Consider the following 20,000-nt stretch of genomic DNA (forward strand, 5'->3'; position numbering starts at 1 on the left):
TTGCAACGACTAATCACTGCCACCCTCGCCCCGGTCACCCTGGTCTTCGTCGTCGCCGTCGTCGTCATCGTCTGGTGGCGGCACCAGCGTGTTGGCGTGAAGCATAATGTGATCATCCATAAACGTCTGCACAAAAAAGTGGCTGTGCTCATACCCATCCTGCACCCGCAACACCACCTGCAGTGTGCACGCGTGGTGGATGGTGTTGTGTGATGCATGTCATCAGCCGGAAAGTATACCCTCACGCACACACTCACAGATGTATAAACACAGGCACAGATGTATAAACACAGGCACAGATGAATAAACACAGAGGATACCACAGACAGACACGCACCACCATCACCACCACCACCACCACCACACACACACGTCATCACGAACCGAGATGAGCGGGTTTGTTGCGCTGGCCCGGACGAGCGCATCGGGCCTCAGCTGCTTGGTTTTGTAGAATAGATCATCCGAGCCCTAATGGCACGCGCATGCAGACAGAAGCAGGCACGCAGAGGCGTCAGTTCGGCAACGTTGCAGCCTTCTCATCCACACACACACACAGACACAGACACACAGACACAGACACAGACACACGAGCACACACCAACACAAGACCAGGAACGCATCGTCAACCTGGTCGATGAGGATTGGCAATTCGGGTCCGATGTAGCCCTGCACTAGATGCACGGGATCCCACTGGTGCCACGCGGCCCTAATGTACAAACACACACACACACATGCATACACGCATGCGTGGTAGACGTGATGATGAGCAACAGGTGTGCTGTTGAATGTATGGTGTGTGTGTGTGTGTGTGTTTCGCCAGCCGCAAGAGCCCGTGTGGTTGACTGGGGATGGCTGCGCGCGCACGTGTGTGTGTGTGTGTGTGTGTGTGTGTGTGTGTGTGTGTGTGTGTGTGTGTGTGTGTGTGTGTGTGTGTGTGTGTGTGCGTGTGTGTGTGTGCGTGCGCGCGCGCGTGCGTGTGTGTGTATGTGCGTGCGTGTGTGTGCAGCGCTTACTTGTCATCTTCACCAAAGTATTGCGCAAACACGCGCTTGCCGACTGCCACGTCGCTGTTATGATCAAAGTGGCGCACGAGCGATGGGAAAGCGGGACGGAAGTTGGAAAACAGTGAGCTGGACAAACCACAACAACAGCATAGCGTATGACGGGTGTGTGTGTGCATGCTTTGGGCATTGGTCGGGGTCGATCGGCAACAGAACCTCTTCCGTTACACACAAACACACACACACACACACATTCACGCAGTGGTCTGACAGCTCGCTCAACAAACCTGGGGTTACAGATGGGAGCCAGAGCAGACACGCTGGCGTAGAGTTCGGGCCGCTTCAGTGCACACACGAGCGCACCTGTGATCAAGCAGCGCGGCAATGTTAACCTGGACATCCGCGCAAAACAGTGACCGATGCACACGTATACGGCCCGCTCACATTCACATGCACACACACACACACACACACACACACACACACACACACACACACGCACACACACCGTGTCCACCCATGCCGTGGCCCATGATGCTCTTGGCAGATGTGACATCAAAGCTCTGAGGGGTAGGTACGCGCAGATGGATGTGAGAAGGCGCAAGGCCAATCTGCGAATGAAGGCAAAATCATGTTGCAGCTGGTACCACACACACACACACACACACACACACACACACACACACACACACACACACACACACACACACATGCATGAAGACAATCGCAGTTGAGCCGCACGCAATCCATGCACAGCGACACAACTTTCTTCGCACCGATTCAATGAGGGCAGGGAGCTCTTCCGTCAGATAGGAAAACATGTTGAAGTGCATGGACCAGTCCTCGTGGGTGGCATTGGCCACGAACGTGGCGCCTGGACAGCAATGTTTGCATGCGTGTGTACGTGTGTTTGTGTTTGATGAGATGATGGGCACGTGTTAGTTACATATGTGTGTGTGTGTGTGTACATATTCACTGCAGCTGTGTTTCACCGAGCTCGTGGTAGGATCTACACGCATACAAACCTTCAAGCAGCTGTTGATTTGAGCCCTCATCGTGCATGGGTGTGTTTCTGGGTCCAGTATCTGCAGGACGTTGAAGGGCACGAAGAAGACCATGAACGCTGTCAAAAAAAGTACGAAGACCCACATGCCGCAAACAAACACACCCACACCCACACCCACACACCCACACCCACACACCCACACCCACACCCACACCCACACACACCCACACCCACACACACACACACACACACACACACACACACACACACACACACACACACACAAAAAAAAAAAAAAAAAAAAAAAAAAACACACACACATACACGATGTAGCTGCGCAGTGTTTCAACGTACCTGGAAACACCATGGCGATGCCGTGCTCTGTGCAGAACCGCTGTGCGCCAGTCTGCACATGGTTCAGGTACATGTGTGTGGGTGATGTCATGTACATGTATGTTTAAGAGTTCGTGGGTCAAGTCCCATCATGTGAGGAAATCAACGTTTATGATTGCGGCAGCAGCAAAGGGTTTGTGTGCTCTTGTACGATACCTCTTTTGCTGCTGTCAGGTGATCGCAGCCAATGTCTGACAGGTAGTACAGCACCGGCACTGACTCCTTTGTTGCCTGTGGAGCGTTGTTTCACGTCAGAAATGGAACCTCACATCTTCCACACGCACAAACACCGCAATCACAATCACCACAGACAGACAAACAGACAGACACGCATGCACACACATGCACACACATACACACACACACACACACACTCGCTTTATTTGAGACACCATACCACCAAACCTGCTTGGGGAAGTAGATGGAGAAGGTCATGGTGCAGTGGAGGACCTCGCTGTGATGCGAGAACTGCTTCAACACCCCACCAAAGCACTTTTGTGCACTGCCAACCTCGCACAGCTCGCTCATCGTTGTTGTTTTTGTTTGTGTGTGTGATTGGCAGCCAAAGTTGGGAAGAATGGGCATCACATCCACAAATTTCGACGGTGTGTGTGTGTGTGTGTGTGCGTGTGTGTGTGTGTGTGTGTGTGTGTGTGTGTGTGTGTGTGTCTGCGTGTGCATGAACTCAAAGTACATTTCTCCTCCTTACTCTCACTTCTCCACTTTGGTCAGTCTTCATTGGCAAACGTTCAACGCAATAGGACACGGTATGTTGTCACACCACTACAACATCAGACTCTCCACCGCCCTCATCCCCCCCCACACGCGCGCACGCACACACACACACACACGCACACACACACGCGCACACATTAAGATCCCAACCAAACCCAGGGCAAGGCACGCCGTTCTTCTTCCTCATCCTCCTCCATCATCCCCATTCCCAGTGAGAACCTGTGCAATCTTCGTCAGACGGGTGAACAGGCGTCCAGAAACCCCGTGGCTTGCAGTGTCACCTGACCCAGGCGCAGAAGCAGCGCCATAGCCGCATGCACCAGAGCGATCAGGAACACCAAGGCCCCAATGAACAGGCACGCGCGTTCCAGTGGGGGCAGGGCGAGGAAGGTGTCCATGTCCATCATGTCAATGCCTTTGCTGCTACTGTTGCGATGCTTGCTGCTCTTGTTGTTGCTGCTCTTGTTTGCAGCCGCGTCTGTGAGCGCGTCCAAGGCGTCAACAAACACGTCCTCTTCACCATCAGCGTCGCCGCCGTCGCTGTTGTTGCAATGCGTGTCATGCAGCGTGGGCGGCAGCGCAAGTATGGCATCGGTCCCATCTGTGTCCAGGCGTCGGAAAGCGCCTTGATGTGCCGGCGCCTCCAGCCGCTCAAGTTGCGCCAGGACATCCAGTCCGACAAATGGACGCACGTCGTACGCTTTCACGTTGACCTTGCGCCGGTCATAGTGCATGAGCCACATCACAAGGGCAACCAGGTCAAGCAGCACCCACGTCGAGGGCGGGTCGCCCCGCAGCAGAAACGGGAACAGCCACGGCGTGTGTGGCGAGTTGGCGGCGCGCACGATGGACCAGAAGGTGATGTCGTCGTTCATCAGCACGCGCGCGTCACCGCCTTGCTCCAGCGTGAACGAATACCGCCACCGCTCGCGCCAGCGCGCTTCCAACTGCCCATGATGGCGGCGGTGCTCGTACTGGTGCGGCGCATATGCCCTGACGAGCGTGGCCATGTTTCCGTGTGTCCGACGAACGGCCGCGTAAAGCGGCGGCACCGTGTCGGCAGCAGCAACGCCAACCGGCAGCGTGTCCTTGCTGGCGTGGGTTGCAGGGCCAAGCGTGGTCCACATGGCTTCCACAAACGCCGCCACGGAGGGGTCGTCGACAGACAAGCGAGGCATGTTGGCTGCAGCCCTCATGGCCTGTGCGCGGTCGTGCTTGCTGAGAGCCGTGTATCTGTGGGCGAAGCTGCTGCACACTTCTCCAAGCACGCCCTGGGTCCACAGCTCACGCTCGCTGACGTGGGCTTTCCAGAGCGACAGCCTGCTCTGCGCGTCCGATTCCAGTGCAAACACGCCCAGCTTGCGCATAACGGACAGCACACCATCCCTGCCTATGCCGTCGTCGCCACCATCGCCATCATCGGTCTGGGCGCTGCCGCCAACATCAACTGTTGTCGTGGTCGCAGGAACGCCAATACGGCCCACGCGGCCGTCTCCACTGGAAGTGGGGTCGTTCTTGTGGTGGAAGCGGGGGCGGTAGCGGGGCCGCCGGTCGAACAGGTCACAGAGGTCGTCATGCAGGTCATCGTCTCGCGCGCTTGCTTCGCCTGTTGCTCTGCGCTCTGCGCGGCGGACCCTCAGGGGCCATGGCTCGATGCCGCCATCGTCTTCTCCATTGTCATCGCAACCGCGACGGGCGTCACGCGTGTAAGGTGCACGCAGCACTGGCGACGACGCTGTTGGCCGCAGCTCCATGTCGAGATCATCCACGGCTCCGCTTGGCTGATCTGTCTGCTGCGATGCAAAGAACGCTGGCGATGAGCGCCCATCCGGCACAGGCGGGCGGCCGGCACGTGTGCGCCGCCGTCGTCGCGTCACCTCACCTCTGCCATCACCACCGCCACTGCGCTTGTTGTCGTCATTGTTGTCGGCAGCGGCAACAGTGGATTGCTGTGCGCGGGCCGTTGATTTGCGATTGCGTTGTGGCTTTGGTTGTGGCGGTGACGGTGGCTGCACGCGAGGCTGCTGCTGCTGTCGCACGGGCCGTCGTGCCGGCTGCACTCCCTGGGCGCCTTCAGAGGAGTCTGCACATATGTGTATGTGAATGCGTTTATGCATGCATGTGTGTGTGTGTGAGCGAGAAAGTTTGTGCATATGTGCTTGTGCGAGAGAGAGTGTGTGTGTGAGTGTGTGTGCATGCATGCATGCATGCATATCAAAGTTCAGATGTGTGTGTGTGTGTGTGTGTGTGTGTGTGTGTGTGTGTGTGTGTGTGTGTGTGTGTGTGTGTGCACGCAAAGGGTCTCACCGCTCGCATCATGCTCGCTGACAGGTGGTGGCTGCCTGGTCCACGGACGGCCGCGCGTGCGGTAGCGGGGGCGACCACGAGAGCGATCACGACGGCAGCGCTGCTGCTGTCGCTGTTGTTGGTGGTGGTCCGTTTCGTGCACCATGCATTCGTCGCAGAGGCAGAAGTTGTCGCAGCCGTTGTCGTTGCAGCAGCGGTCGTTGGTGGCGGCGTTGAAGGACATGGTGGCGGTAGCGGTGGTCAAGGACTGTAGCAACCATGATCATGATGGTGGTGGTGGTGGTGGTGGTGGTGATGATGTTGAAGGGGGTGTTGGGCCATGAAATGATGAGGAAGCACTTGCGTGGGCAGGAGACTATCCGGCAGACAGGAGACATGGTCACAGGCGGGCAACAGGGTGGTACGGGTGGCGCAGTGCACGCGAAAAGGCGGTAGCCAACAGCAGATATGGATGCATGCGTGCATGCATACATGCACATGTGCGAGACCACATACAAGAAGCGGGCAGAAGGGTTCGTCGAAGACTGAAGAGTGGAAACCGGGCAACAGAAACGAGAGCAGCGAGGGATTTGGTGGTGATCTGGACGTGCTGACGTGTTGCTTGCTTGGATTGGACAGTGAGCAGGTGGAAGAGGAGAGGGGGGAGGACGGGTGTAGTCGGTTGCAGGTAGTGGCAGGACGGAGGCTGAGATGGTAATGTTGTTCAGGTGAACGTGTGGTTCTCGGGCGGACGAGGAGTGCTGGTGCTACAGAGAAAATGAACGACCGCACACACTAGCGTCCCTGAACAAAAGTAGCAGATGTGCACACACAGACACACATACGCACACACACACATGCAGCAAGAAAGCGATGGCGCGCACAACACAACACAGCACAACAGAGAAAGCGTGTGGGTGAGGTACCATGTGGCGCGAAAGGAAAAAAAAATGCTATTGGCGTGACACGGACGCAACGGTTTTGGGTGTTGGGGCCAATGAGGTTGGCGCGAATACGGCGCGCCCAACCAAGCAACCAAGCAACCACGCAATCGAGCCACAAAGCAACAAGGTAACCAAGCAACCAAGTCCACAACACGAATACGCACGAATGCGTGGTTTGTGGTTGTGTTGTGTGGCGTGCGCAAAGACTGCAATCGTAGCACATACCGACTTGCTTGGCGACATCAGGTGGCTGGCAGTTGAGTGCATGTTGGTGCCAACGTGGTTCTTGAGAGCCATGATGAGCAAAATGCATGGCGGCGTGGCGTGTGCCTCGGCATCAACGAAAGCCAACCCGGTTGTGACTGCATGTGAAGGCGCAACTGCTCAGGCACAGACGCTTATGCTTTCGGGGCCTCCATACACCAAGTGAAGAGTCTCCATCAAATGGAAACAGGGTGTAGGAGGGAAGAACTACTGTGTTGCAGCACGAGTGCTGCTGCAAACCAGCATGAGGTTGTTGAACGGTGGCACGAAGATTAAGGTTGAGGTGTTGAGAGGCGAGGATTGCTGCGCGCGCACGTGTATGTTGCGCGCTTGAGGGCATGGAGCTGCATGTTACGGGGTTCTGCTTCTCATTGTCTCATTGTCTCACTGCCTCGCTTTCTCGCTATGCAAGGGGGGGGGAGGAAGGAAATGAGTATGGCATGTAATCACCGGTGTATGTGGCAAAACCCAACAGAAGTGTTTGTGATGAATCATGCATGTGCTTACCGCTACGGGTGAGTGCTGGAGCCAGGCTGCACATGGTACAGCACACGTTACAGCATGTCCGCGAGTGTGCGCTTCTTGCTTGCTAGTTGCGACATCCAGGGCGTTTCCTTAGCGCACACTTGTAGCGAATGTTGATTTAGCTACCGTCATTGACCGCGAACCAGGCACACCTGAGATGTTCACGCCACAAACAAAGTGTGCGTGAGCACCGTGAGAACAGTACCGCAGCAAACGCCTGCATTACCACCAGCACACTAGCAGAGACAAGTGTGTGCGTGTGTGTGTGTGCGTGTGTGTGTATGTGTGTGTGTGTGTATGTGTGTGTGTGTGTGTATGTGTGTGTGTGTGTGCGCGCATGTCCAGTTCCGAACTCCCAGCGCGTAAGCGAGACACAAACACAAAAACACACACACACACACACGAACACACACACACGCACACACATACGCACGAGCGAACCAGCGTCACTCACGTGGTCGGGCGTGTGGCAGCTAAGCGTATGGGTGATCCCTGGCCACAAGCTTCACTCGGCGTTGTGCAGGCCACGCAGCGACACTGATGATGATGATGATGGCAGTCGTTCGTGAAGCAGTGTTGATTTGTTCGATGCAAGTTGGGAAGATTAAAGGGTGACGCCGACAATTTTCGGCACTGTGAGGACGACGATGCTTCGTGGTGTGTGCCATGTCTCGTCCTGCTTCAGCTTCAGCTTCAACAGTGGTGTGATTCGTGCGTGTCAAGGTCGGGTATCGACAGCGCAAGTGCTCCAGCCACGATTGCACTCGATCGTGTGTTCGTTGAATCAGCAGCAGGAACAAAGACGTCGCATTCACGCGCACAGCACAGCGGCCATGAGCAAACAGGAAAGCAGCAGTGGCAGTGATGCAGATTGGAAGGCCTTTGTGTCGCCGCCAGCCACTGGGAACACCGACATCCCACCCTTTCACCACGCTTTCCCAGGTTCGCACATGCAGATGTGTGTGTGGACATGTTTTTGCACTTTTGTGTGTGTGTGTGTATGTGTGTGTATGTGTGTGTATGTGTGTGTGTGAATGTGCGCATGCTTTCGTACATCTCTCTCTCTCTCTCTGTCTCTCTCTGTCTCTCTGTCTCTCTGTCTCTCTGTCTCTCTGTCTCTCTCTGTCTGTCTGTGCATGCGTGACAGTTGCGGCTCGCGCTGACATGCGTTTTGCGTTGGCACTTCTTTTGTGATCCCTGCGCGGTTGCCAGTGCACGATGTGAATGTTGCGAGGGAATTCTACGGCGGCGTGCTTGGCCTCGAGGTACGAGCTCAATGTGACAAAGCACATCTTCATTTCAAGCGTCGTTGTGTTTTCTTGGTTTTGTTCATGCCAACCGTGTTGTGCCACTGGTTGCTTGGTTTCAACTTGCTTGGTTTCAACTTGCTCATGCCAACCGTGGTGTGCCTTGTTGGATGCCTCTGCTGTTCTTCAGGAGGGCCGCTCTGCTGACGATTGGGGTGAGCGAGCGAATGAGTGAATGCGAACGCGAGGGTTCATGTCTGCACGTAGTTGAGTGATTGCTTTGCTTGAGTCATTGCTTTGGTTGTGCGTCGCGGGTGCTTTTAGCGCGTGGGTACACATGATTGCTTGTGTGACTGAATGCGTTGCCACACCTCTCATTTACAGTGCTGATTGCTGAACTTTTGGGTTTTGTAGTTGACTACAACTTCTTTGGGCACCAGATTGTGGCCCACCGCTCCGACAGTCTCCCCAAGGACCATTTTAACCCGGTCGACGGCCACGACGTTCCAGTTCCTCACTTGTGAGTGATTGTGTGTGTTTGTGTGTTTGTGTGTTTGTGTGCGCGTGTAAGTGAGTGTGTGCGTGCTTTTGTGTGCGTGCTTTTGTGCGCGTGCTTTTGTTCGTGTGCTTTTGTGCGCATGCTTGTTGCTCGTTTCAATGTGAATCGCTGAGAGCACGTGGCGTGTTCGAATGTTGCCGCCTTCTGCACTCATCTGACGGCCATATCATTGCGCTTTCTGCTTGCATCCAATCACCTGCCGCGTGTGCAAGTGGGGCTGTGTTGTCCTGGGAGGGATTTGACCGCCTTGCCGAGCGCCTCAAGCAGCACAATGTGAAGGTGTTCTCACGTGCTGCTCATGCCCCCACTACTTGCATCTGGTTGCTGTTGTCTTTGTTTCCGTTTGCTTGCGTTGTTTTCTTTTTCATTTCTTCTTCGCCCACGTGCGGCATCAACCAGCTCACTCTATCTTGTGTGCGCACGTTTGTTGTGGGGCTGCAGTTTATTATTGAGCCGCACGTGCGCTTTCCTGGGCTGGCCGGCGAGCAGAAGACCATGTTCTTCAAGGACCCCAGCGGCAACAACCTCGAGTTCAAGGTGTGAACGTTGTGCGTGTGTATGTGTGTGTGTGTGTGCGTGCGCCTGTGTGTGTATGTGTGCGTGTGTGTGTGTGTGTGTGTGTGTGCGTGCGTCTGTGTGTGTATGTGTGCGTGTGTGTGTGTGCGTGCGTGCGTGCGTGCGTGCGTGCGTGTTTGTGCGTGCGTGCGTGCATGCACGTGGCTGTGTGTCTGTCTATCCGCCTCTGTTGGTTGTGTGTGATGTGACTCTGTTGTGTTTTGCTTGTGAGATCTCTCAACACCAACCCTACTTCTATACCCACTCATTTACTGACACATGCGCTCATACTCATACACCCACGCTTGCTTTGTGTCTTTATGTGGTTCATTTATTATCCTCAGGCAATGCGCAACCCCACTTACTTGTTCCAGAAGCAGTGAACTGCAAACAGGCAGCGCACACCAAAATGATGCTGCACGTTTCGTTAACCCCTCACCTCACCCCACTTCGGGTTTGTCCTCAAAAACCGTCACGGCAATGGCAGCAAGTGCCCGGTCGTGGCTGCGTGCCAAGTAAACAACCAAACAACACCACCAAGCAAGCAAGCCACAGCGAACGCATGCATCAGGGGCGGCCACGTCAACAACAAATCATGGTTCCCCTGTTTTCGGCGCTGCGGTTGCGGCTATGCGTAGCCGTACTCGTGATGCTGTTCGTGCTGTTCTTCTTCTGCTGCGGGTGCGCCCGTCGTTGGGCGGCCTTGTTGCGCCTGCTTGGCCGTCTCCTCCTGTTTCAGCAGCGCCGCAGACTTGAGTGTCATGATCTTTGGCTTGCACATGACCTGGTTGTAGGTGTCAGCAACGAAACAAGTGGGCGTAGGTAGGTTTGAGAAGGGTGACAGGTTGTAATGGCAGGTGTCACCAACAATCCAACAACGAAGCGATCTCAGGCGAGTCGGCAGGCATGGCAGGTGGGTTGAAGATGCACACTCACGCACATATGTTCACGTTCAAGCACACACACACATGTTCACGTTCAAGCACACACACACACACACACACACACGTTCACGTTCAAGTGCATACATACATGTTTACACACGCGCGCGCACACACGCATGCACGCACCGGTGCTTTGACGTTTGGTTGTGAATACACTGGTCCTTGCTTTGGAATCACCATGGGGATGCTTGCACTGGAGGTGCCAGCAGAGGCCTTGTTCGACTGCAATTTGTGTGTGTTTGTGTGTGCATGAGTGTGTGTGTGTGCATGAGTGTGTGTGTGCATATGTGTGTGTGCATGAGTGTGTGTGGTGGGAGGGGTGGGTACCCACATCCCAGCCAGTTTGCAACCACCCACATCCATCCATCCATCCGTCCATCCACAACAGTCAACGACCTCGCTCATGTTTCCGGCTGTCGCTTGTCGTCGTTACTCAGTCGTCAATTTGTGCTGTTTGTTTTCCAAAGTACTTCGTCGTCGCATTCGCCCGAATTCGCTCCGCTTCGCCATCATCCGGGACGGCTGATATTTTGTGGGCATCTTCACAGTTTCTTCCAATGGATGCAGGTGTGCAAAAGCAAACAATCGCTCCTTCCTTGGTTGGGCAGCAGTGGCATTGTTGGCGTGCTGCTGCTCAGCGTGCGTGCGTGCGTGTGTGTGTGTGACACACATTCCGACCAAGTCGTTGCTCGAGTTTCTCTGCCGCGAATCAATGCCCCACACACACGCACGTTGTTCTATTTTGTTTTGTTTTGGTTGTTTTGTTTTTGTCGTTGCCTTCGCTCGCTTCGCTTCTCTTGGTTGGCTGGCGTTGCCTTGCAACTTTGGGTGGTTGCTCAGCCACACCCCCACAATTGCCCGACCGACCGCGCGAGCAAGAAAGCACAGCAAGCAGCGCAAGCAAACAAAGCACTGCTGCCACCGTTTCCTTTCTCGGCTCTGCTGTGCGCTGCTCCCTCTCGCCCTTATTGGCTTTGTTTTTTTTTTTGTCCTTGCTTCCCTCCCCCCGCTGCCGCGCGTGCGAAAGCGTGACACACGAGGCACACGCAGCACATTCCAACCAACCCTGTGCTCATAAGGGTTCCCAAACCCTCAAACTCTCCGACTTGCGCGTGTAGGGGTTCACTTGCTCCCAACCACACACCCGTTGCTCTTCTTTAAACACTGGCTGGGTTGCTTGCATTCAACAATTGGTTGCGTGTCTTGTGTTTATTCCGTGTGTCGTCTGTTTGTTTGGTTCTCTTGGCCACGAGTGCACACAAACACACACACACACACACATACACACAACACACACACACACACAATAGTCTTGATTGGTTGGAGGTTGTGACCCACCCGCGACACGCCATATCGCCTCTTTGTCTCCTTCCACCCACCCCCAGTTCCCTTTCCTCTTCTGCCCCCTTCCCACACCACACACACACACGCACACACCCCATTCCCATTTGAGCCGCATTGTTTGCCGCCCATCCCACCACCACCACCACCAACACCAACACCAACAACACTCGCCATTGTTGGTCTTCCTACACACAAGGTCAGTTTGCCATGACATTGATTGTTCGTGTCGCCTACCTTGGTTTCCCTGTTTGAGTGGCACGCACACGCATACACGCACCCACGCACGCATACACACACGCACACGCACACATCCACACACACACACACACACACACACGCACCCTCCCTCTTGTGTCATTCCAATCCATTGTGTGTGTGTGCGCGCGCACCGCACACTCCAATCAACACACTGTTCGTTGTTTTCCCCCTTCTCTTCTCCTCCTAGCGACCTACACACGCCCGCTCACTTCCCATCATCCATTTTTCACGAACCATCACCCGTCTCATCACCATCGCCACAACAACAACAACAACAACAACAACAACAGCAGCAGCAGCAGCAGCAGCAGCAGCAGCAGCAGCAGCAACACCAACGGCAGCCATCGTTTGCCGACACCCTACACACGTCCCCCTACACACGTCCCCCCACACACGTGCGCGACCCGTGCTTCGAGTTCCGTTGCAGCACATCACACACACGCGCGCGCGCGCAAACTCCCCTACCATTGCCGCGCACCGTTCCATTCATTGATCGCAGCCGCTTTTGAGTGCTGATTCCTGCCTGGCATTGGCTCGGCTCACTGACAATCCGAACACTGCACCAGTCCATCCATCCATCCAACTCCATCAATCCAATCCAATCTCAGCCAATTCATCCACGAGTTGACCCAAAGCCCCGCCCGCACAACAACAGCAGTGGCAACACCACCATCATCACCAACACCACCACCAGCAACAAGTCAGGCACACCAGTGGCAACCGTCGCGCCGCCACAAGCACAAACAAAGGCCAGCCAAACAAACGGAAACCAGCCAGCCAGCTAGTCAGCCGGCCAGCTCGCTCACAACGACTGTTCCTCCACCCTCAATTGCTCGCCTCGCCCTTCCACTTTCTCCTTCGCCGCCGCGGCCGCCTGCTTGTGCGTGTGCGTGTGCGTGTGCGTGTGCGTGCGTCCAGGCACGAAACAAAGCGCACTTGCTTTGGTGTTGGCATTGGGCGACTGCAGCCGCTCGTGACAACTTCCACACCCCACCACGGTCCAGGTACCCGCCATCAAGGCCACCGCCACCGCCGCCATGCAGGCCTCGGAGGCTGGGCAACGGCACACGCCCTCGCTGTCATTAATCAACACACACTCGGATCTCCCGCCGCCCTCGCCACGCTCCATCAAGAAGCGCATTGACCGTCTCTACAGAGTCGGCATCGATAAGGTCTGCACATGGGGTGTTGTCTTTGTGTGTGTGTGTGTGTGTGTGTGTGTGTGTGTGTTGTTGTGTTGTGTGTGTCTGTGTGTTGTTGCGTGTATGGCGCAGTCTCGCAAATCGCTTCACAGTCAGTCTCGTTCATGGATGAGTTTGGATTACGCCAAGTCAGAGTTACATAACTTAGGACCAGACTACCAGCGTTCGATGTTTCGGCAAGCGGTGAGGCTGACCTAGCACAAATCTCGTGACATAGTTAAGTATATAGCAACAAACTCATTAATTACGTGTGCTCCTCTAGTCGACATGGTGTGTGTGTGTGTGTGTGTGTGTGTGTGTGTTTGTGTGTGTCTGTGTGTGTTTGCGTGTATGTGCCTCTATGTGCGTGTGTGTGTGTGTGTGCGTGTGCGTGTATGCGCCTTTGTGTCTGTGTGTTTGCGCGCTCTCGCCTCTGTATGTACGAGTGATCACCACTGCATGCACCTTGCTCTGGCATATGTGTGGTGGTGGTTCTCGGTCCCCTCTCCTTTTCCAGAAACGATTGCTGCGCTGTCACTCACCCAACCAACCCCCAAACTACCAACACACACACACACACACACACACACACACACACACACACACACACACACACACACACACACACACACACACACACACACACACACACACACACACACACACACACATGCAGTCCATTGCCAGCCAGGTGGTGGAACAGGCGCCGCAGTGCACATTCGAGACGCATCTTGAGCAAGGCATCGTGGCCATGACGCAAGCCATGAAGACCATCCCCCAGATCCGCCGCCCCTCGTTTGCCCTGCGCAGCAAGCAGCGCAAGCGCGACATGCAGGTCATGGAGGCCGTGATGCAGCGCATGCAGCAGAAGCTGGACCACGTCACCACATATCCGCTGCCGCGCGTGCAGCCCATGCCGCTGCCAACCGACCGCACGGCGCAGCTTGAGCGCGGCGTGGCAGCAGGACGATCCTCGACGCTGCCGCAGGAACACACGCGCGCATCCCGCACATCGGCATCGTCGCCCGCATCCGCCCCCTCCCTGTCCGCATCGCACACATCACCCTCCCCGCACGCTTCCACATTGTTTCCACACCAGCACCACCAGCAACAGCAACAGCAACACCACGTGTATGCTGGGTTGATGCCTGTCGCTGAGGAGGACGATGTGTGCCCGAAAGCTTTTGAACACCATCACTATCAAACCGTCGACGACACCATGGACGCACGAGATGATGGCGATGACGACGACGATGATGATGATGACGATGATGACGGCAATGACGACGATCACTGTCAGCACCACCATGACCACAGCAATCGCCTCCACTTTCACCAGCACCAACAACAACACCGCCACCCAGCACATGCGGCCATGTCTGGGGCGGTGGGCTATAGGATGGGTCAGGAGCCGGTGTATGGCCAGTGGTCGCCTGCTGCTCCGTCATCCATGCCCATGCACTCGTCCATGTCCTCTGGCGCCTCCTCCGCCCCCACCATGGACACGAGCACAGACACCACCGCGACAGTCTCGTCTGCAGCCCCATCCGTCGCCAGCTCCAGTGCACACGCACGTCGCTGCCACCACGGCTATACAGACAGCATTGTTGTCCACGCCGATGCCCCACTGTACACGCCCCAGACACTTGCGCCGCCAGACACGTCGAGCGTGCGCGCGTCTGCGGCGACGGCAAAGAAGGCGACTGCAGCCAAGTTCTGCATCGAGCAGCACTTCAACTACATGCAGAAGCGCCGCATCGCCCGCATCTTCCGCGAGCGAAAACTGCAGGAAGAAATGGCGAAACAGGGGCTGAGCGACGCGCAGCGGCAGCGCGTGGCAGCGGCGCTGATTGCGCAAGAGTCTGAGTACCTGCGCCTGTGCCGCCTGCCCATCATGCTGGACGACTTTACCCGCATCAGCCCGCTCGGCCGCGGCGCGTTTGGGGAGGTGTCACTTGTGCGCAGCCGCGAGAACAACTTTGTGTACGCCATGAAGAGCATGAAGAAGCTGACGGTGTTGCAGCACGAGCAAGCCGCGCACGTAAAGGCGGAGCGCGACATTCTCGCAGACGCCGACAACGAGTGGGTTGTCCGCCTCTTCTACGCCCTCCAGGACAGAACACACCTCTACTTTGTCATGGAATACGTCCCAGTACGCTCCCATGCTTGTTGTGTGTGTGTGTGTGTGTGTGTGAGTGAGTGTGTGCTTGCGTCTGTGTGTCTGTGTGTGATGTGTGTGATGTGTGTGATGTGTGTGTGTGAGTGCGTGTCTGTGTCTGTGTCTGTGTCTGTGTCTGTGTGTGAATGAATGACCGTGCGTGTGTGAATGCTTGTATCAACAAATTCGCCTCCGCTCACGCCCGCTTGCCTCACACCCGTCTCGCCTCTTCCAACTCCTGACCAGGGCGGGGATCTGATGAGCCTGCTGATGAGCGCGGGCTACTTCCCCGAGAGCGTTGCTCGCTTTTACCTGGCGGAGCTCGTCATGGCCGTCTCCTCCGTGCATGCGCTCGGCTTTATCCACCGCGATATCAAGCCCGACAACGTCCTCATTGACGCCAGCGGGCACATCAAGCTGACGGACTTTGGCCTGTGCACCACGTTTCGCTTCAAGCACGACAGCAGCTACTACAACGGCACCGCCGAGCCGCTTCTGCGCGAATTTGAGACGGAATGCACGTGCTCCGTCATCTGCTCGTGTCCCGAGTGGGCACAGGCGGCGTGCGCGCGGCGGCGGCTCGTGCAGGAGCACCACGCCCGCTCCATGGCGCACTCGCTTGTCGGCACGCCAAACTACATTGCCCCAGAGGTCTTCAGCCGCCGCGGCTACAACCACTGCTGTGACTGGTACGTCGTGCTTCTTGCTTTGTTTGCTCTGTGTGTTTGTTATTTGCTTGGCTTGTTTGTTTATTTCGCTCTGTGTGTGTTTTTTTTTTTTACTTTATTTGCTCTGTTTGTTTGTTTAGTCGCTACTCTGCTCCTGTGCTTCTGCTGTTCTGTACTTGTGTGCGTTTGTGTCGATTTCGTGTTGCATGTTTGGTTTTGCACCGACCATGCACATGTGCCTGTGCACTCACAGCCAACCTAACCTCCTTCTCCTCCTCCTCCTCCTCCTCCTCCTCCTCCTCCTCCTCCTCCTCCTCCTTCTCCTCCTCCTCCTCCTTCTCCTCCTCCTCCTCCTCCTCCTCCTCCTCCTCCTCCTCTTCCTCCTCCTCCTCCTCTTCCTCCTCCTCCTCCTCTTCCTCCTGATGCAGGTGGTCGCTGGGCGTGATCCTGTACGAGATGCTGGTTGGCTATCCGCCGTTTGTTGGGTCGTCACCCGACCACACCAAGGAGAAGGTGGTCAACTGGCGCACCACGCTCAAGATCCCGCAGACGGCCCACTTTGGCCTGGCCGCAAAGGACCTCATCATGCGCCTCTGCTGCGACGTCCCAGAGCGCCTCGGCACAAAGAACGGCGTCCGCGAAATCCAGGTACAGCGAAAGCGGGTGGTGTGGTGATTGTTGGTCTTCGTGGCAGTGGTGGTTGTTGTTGTTGTTTTTGTTGTTGTTGTTGTTGTTGTTGTTGTTGTTGTTGTTGTTGTTGTTGTTGTTGTTGTTGTTGCTGTTTGCATGGTTGCTGCTGTTGTAACATGAGGGAAGGAGTTTGTGTTGAGATGTCAGGTGCAGTTGTAACTTCGTCCACTTGGCTTTGTGTACCGTGGCACTCATCCCAAACCCTTCTTCCGTTGTCCCTTCCCGTCCAACCACCACCACCACCAGGAGCACCCCTTCTTCCAGGACGTTGCGTGGGACCGGACGAACGAGCCACCGTTCATCCCCGAGCTGAGTAGCGACGACGACGTGAGCTGCTTCAACCAGGCAGCGCAGCGCGCCCCGCCGCCGCCGCCAGAGCAGCCGGAGACGCCCGAACTCTCGCAGATGCTTGAGGACAACCAGTACCTCTTCAAGTACTTCAACTTCCGCCGCTTCTGGACCAACCCCTCCTGAACTTGATAGTTGTCGTGCTGCGTGGGGTGCTGCTGGTATTGGTGATGTGACAGCAGGGTGGTGTGTTGTTCCACCCCTGGCTCGCCCTGCTCACGCGTCGTTGTTCAATGTTGTTGTTGCTGACATGATTTGTAGTCTCGGATAATCGCCCCCCCCCCCTTTCCCCTCGTCTTTCCCTTCCCCTGCCCCTCCCATCGTTTGCCAAGCGCCGTGCGCTGTCGCATACTCGAACGAACCAACAGTTGACATTGACACACACACACACACTTCACCCTTTCTCTTGTTCCTTGTCGTTGTTTCTGTGTGCTCTCGCGTGACATTCGCTATTTCGCTTCTCTTCGCTCGTCTTGGTGTCATCACTCGCTGTCACGTCATTTCATGGCATTGTGCTGTCTTTCTCATGCGTGGAATGTGTGTGAAACGTGATTTTGGTTTTTGGGACTGGCTACGTTCGCTCTGCGTATTGTGATCATGAGTGACTCCAAGCTTCTTCATACAAGATGCAATTTTAATGCAGTTCAAAGTTGACCACTTGAAAGGAAGAATCGCAGAAGAAGTGGGAGTGCGGGTACGTTGGAAGGGGCGGGAATGAAAGGCAATGCGGGTATGAATGTATGACAAAAGTGGGTGAAGGGTTGCATGGAGATGGATGTGGGTGCTTCACGCCTTCTTGTAGAAGAGGAGGTTTGATGCGCTCACGTTGGAATCCACGGAAAAGTCCTCTGTCACCGCAGACACATCAGAGCGTGGCGTGTGTGTGTGTGTGTGTGTGTGTGTGTGTGTGTGTGTGTGTGTGTGTGTGTGTGTGTGTGTGTGTGTGTGTGTGTGTGTGAATGTGTGTGTGTGTGTGAATGTAAGCGCTGTGCTTGGTGAAGTGAAGTCACAAACACAGTCCACGTAACAAAGACCAAATCACTGCTGTGCAGGACAGGAGAGTGTTGTTCCACCGCACCGATGAGGCTGATGATGAGCCCAAGATGGGGAATGGCGATGGACAGCGCAACTGATAATGGTGGTTGTGGTGGTGGTGGTGAGACGCAAAAGGCCACGCATTGTAATGATAAGGATGGTGGTGACCACAAGAGAGGGTGCGTGGTGTGAGCAGGTGGGCGAGCACACAACGGCAGAGCACAGGGATGGATTCAGCGAACCACAACAGCAAGGCAGCGTTGAATTGTCATACCCAATGCGGCGACAATGAGGAGCATTGGCCAGCGTATTTGTCGTTGTTTCTGTGTGCTCTCGCGTGACATTCGCTATTTCGCTTCTCTTCGCTCGTCTTGGTGTCATCACTCGCTGTCACGTCATTTCATGGCATTGTGCTGTCTTTCTCATGCGTGGAATGTGTGTGAAACGTGATTTTGGTTTTTGGGACTGGCTACGTTCGCTCTGGTATTGTGATCATGAGTGACTCCAAGCTTCTTCATACAAGATGCAATTTTAATGCAGTTCAAAGTTGACCACTTGAAAGGAAGAATCGCAGAAGAAGTGGGAGTGCGGGTACGTTGGAAGGGGCGGGAATGAAAGGCAATGCGGGTATGAATGTATGACAAAAGTGGGTGAAGGGTTGCATGGAGATGGATGTGGGTGCTTCACGCCTTCTTGTAGAAGAGGAGGTTTGATGCGCTCACGTTGGAATCCACGGAAAAGTCCTCTGTCACCGCAGACACATCAGAGCGTGGCTCCTGCGTGCGTGTGTGTGTGTGTGTGTGTGTGTGTGTGTGTGTGTGTGTGTGTGTGTGTGTGTGTGTGTGTGTGTGTGTGTTGGGTGTAACAGGAGCAAAGAGCAAAAAACGGCCATGCTCCCGGGCAAACCGGCAAACACAACACAGGAAGAACAGGCGAACCCAAGAACGTTCAGTGCATCAGATGTGTACATACATGTGAATCCGGGCCGTGGCTGATGGAGAGGTCGGAGAAATGCTCTGAAATATCATCCGTCACAATCTCCTCGGAGACATCACTGCAAGCAAGGGCAGCATGGCACATTACGTGTAAGGATTGTTGCAACAGTGACGTTGCTCCTCCAGGAAAGCGCTTCCACACCCACCCACACCCACACCCACACCCACACACCCACACCCACACCCACACACACACACACACCCACACGCACGCACGCACACACACACACACGCACGCACGCACGCACGCACACACACACGCACACGCACACGCACGCACGCACACACCCAAACACAAACACACACACACAGATGCAAATGCTTACGATGGCTCCTCAAAGTCCTGCTCGTAGTCGTATTCATTGTCAGCATCTGGAACAGGAGTCTTCTCGCCATCATCTTCATCACCACCATCGTCTCTCAGCGCAGCAAAGTCGTCATCGCCACCATCACCGCCACCACTTCCACGTCGACCGTCGCTGCCAGCGTCAGCTATCGGGCCAACGCGCCGCTTGCCTTCAAGCTGTGCCAATCGCTCGTTGATCTCTTGCAAGCGCCGCGCGTCTTCGCTCGGGTGGAGACTGCCATCGCTCTTGCCAGCGCTCTCTTCACCATCACTACCACCACCACCACCACCACCACCACCACCAGCGCTGCTGTCGCTTGCACGGCGACGGCCGCCACGACTGCCATGGCTGCGCACACTCCTGTTGCTTCTGTCGCTCCTGTTGCTGCGGTGGCTGATGCTGCCTGCACTGCGCTGTGACGAGTGACTGCCAACGCTGAGCTCCTCCTCATCCACTTCCTCCGCCAAGCTGTCGTCATCGTCTTCAGACGTGAGCGACCCAAATCCTCCGCCGCGCG

The 20,000-nt window shown here is 55.5% G+C and overlaps 6 protein-coding genes across 6 annotated transcripts in view; 2 read left to right on the top strand and 4 right to left on the bottom strand.

Annotated features, from left to right (window-relative positions):
• PTSG_04958 (uncharacterized protein) overlaps nucleotides 1–2,968 on the bottom strand; it is a 3,024-nt gene extending 56 nt beyond the window's left edge. Inside the window, exons 1-11 of the mRNA XM_004994216.1 lie at nucleotides 2,806–2,968; nucleotides 2,557–2,631; nucleotides 2,362–2,413; nucleotides 2,027–2,086; nucleotides 1,778–1,875; nucleotides 1,510–1,564; nucleotides 1,289–1,364; nucleotides 1,014–1,067; nucleotides 628–706; nucleotides 385–468; nucleotides 1–177 (exon numbers count right to left, since the gene is read on the bottom strand). The exon at nucleotides 1–177 is cut by the window's left edge and continues 56 nt beyond it. Coding sequence (XP_004994273.1) covers nucleotides 10–177; nucleotides 385–468; nucleotides 628–706; nucleotides 1,014–1,067; nucleotides 1,289–1,364; nucleotides 1,510–1,564; nucleotides 1,778–1,875; nucleotides 2,027–2,086; nucleotides 2,362–2,413; nucleotides 2,557–2,631; nucleotides 2,806–2,928 — 924 coding nt within the window. The 5' untranslated portion in view covers nucleotides 2,929–2,968 and the 3' untranslated portion in view covers nucleotides 1–9. The remainder of the gene's footprint in view (nucleotides 178–384; nucleotides 469–627; nucleotides 707–1,013; nucleotides 1,068–1,288; nucleotides 1,365–1,509; nucleotides 1,565–1,777; nucleotides 1,876–2,026; nucleotides 2,087–2,361; nucleotides 2,414–2,556; nucleotides 2,632–2,805) is intronic.
• A 147-nt stretch (nucleotides 2,969–3,115) lies between these two features.
• On the bottom strand, nucleotides 3,116–7,783 carry PTSG_04959 (uncharacterized protein). Its single transcript, XM_004994217.1, has 6 exons — nucleotides 7,609–7,783; nucleotides 7,137–7,306; nucleotides 6,591–7,032; nucleotides 5,938–6,225; nucleotides 5,443–5,689; nucleotides 3,116–5,218 (listed from the first exon to the last, which is right to left on the bottom strand). Exons 5-6 carry the CDS (start codon nucleotides 5,663–5,665, stop codon nucleotides 3,369–3,371), a joined length of 2,073 nt encoding a protein of 690 aa, XP_004994274.1. The 5' UTR covers nucleotides 5,666–5,689; nucleotides 5,938–6,225; nucleotides 6,591–7,032; nucleotides 7,137–7,306; nucleotides 7,609–7,783; the 3' UTR covers nucleotides 3,116–3,368.
• Nucleotides 7,784–7,790: 7 nt separating this feature from the next.
• Nucleotides 7,791–10,050, top strand: PTSG_04960 (glyoxalase/bleomycin resistance protein/dioxygenase). The gene is made up of 7 exons (XM_004994218.1): nucleotides 7,791–8,096; nucleotides 8,367–8,419; nucleotides 8,592–8,616; nucleotides 8,816–8,921; nucleotides 9,173–9,239; nucleotides 9,402–9,497; nucleotides 9,860–10,050. The coding sequence occupies exons 1-7, from the start codon at nucleotides 7,802–7,804 to the stop codon at nucleotides 9,896–9,898; spliced, it is 681 nt and encodes a 226-aa protein (XP_004994275.1). The 5' UTR covers nucleotides 7,791–7,801; the 3' UTR covers nucleotides 9,899–10,050.
• PTSG_12228 (uncharacterized protein) lies at nucleotides 9,820–10,899 on the bottom strand. Its single transcript, XM_004994219.1, has 3 exons — nucleotides 10,856–10,899; nucleotides 10,586–10,681; nucleotides 9,820–10,299 (listed from the first exon to the last, which is right to left on the bottom strand). The coding sequence occupies exons 1-3, from the start codon at nucleotides 10,862–10,864 to the stop codon at nucleotides 10,144–10,146; spliced, it is 261 nt and encodes an 86-aa protein (XP_004994276.1). The 5' UTR covers nucleotides 10,865–10,899; the 3' UTR covers nucleotides 9,820–10,143.
• A 1,463-nt stretch (nucleotides 10,900–12,362) lies between these two features.
• PTSG_04961 (AGC/NDR protein kinase) lies at nucleotides 12,363–17,744 on the top strand. The gene is made up of 5 exons (XM_004994220.1): nucleotides 12,363–13,233; nucleotides 13,919–15,394; nucleotides 15,647–16,089; nucleotides 16,497–16,716; nucleotides 17,005–17,744. Exons 1-5 carry the CDS (start codon nucleotides 13,099–13,101, stop codon nucleotides 17,230–17,232), a joined length of 2,502 nt encoding a protein of 833 aa, XP_004994277.1. The 5' UTR covers nucleotides 12,363–13,098; the 3' UTR covers nucleotides 17,233–17,744.
• Nucleotides 17,745–18,683: 939 nt separating this feature from the next.
• Nucleotides 18,684–20,000, bottom strand: part of PTSG_04962 (uncharacterized protein) — a 4,558-nt gene continuing 3,241 nt past the window's right edge. The window contains exons 9-11 of the mRNA XM_004994221.1: nucleotides 19,463–20,000; nucleotides 19,114–19,195; nucleotides 18,684–18,917 (exon numbers count right to left, since the gene is read on the bottom strand). The exon at nucleotides 19,463–20,000 is cut by the window's right edge and continues 357 nt beyond it. Coding sequence (XP_004994278.1) covers nucleotides 18,825–18,917; nucleotides 19,114–19,195; nucleotides 19,463–20,000 — 713 coding nt within the window. The 3' untranslated portion in view covers nucleotides 18,684–18,824. The remainder of the gene's footprint in view (nucleotides 18,918–19,113; nucleotides 19,196–19,462) is intronic.

The sequence above is a fragment of the Salpingoeca rosetta genome (assembly GCF_000188695.1).
Source record: "Salpingoeca rosetta unplaced genomic scaffold supercont1.11, whole genome shotgun sequence".
NCBI lineage: Eukaryota > Choanoflagellata > Craspedida > Salpingoecidae > Salpingoeca > Salpingoeca rosetta.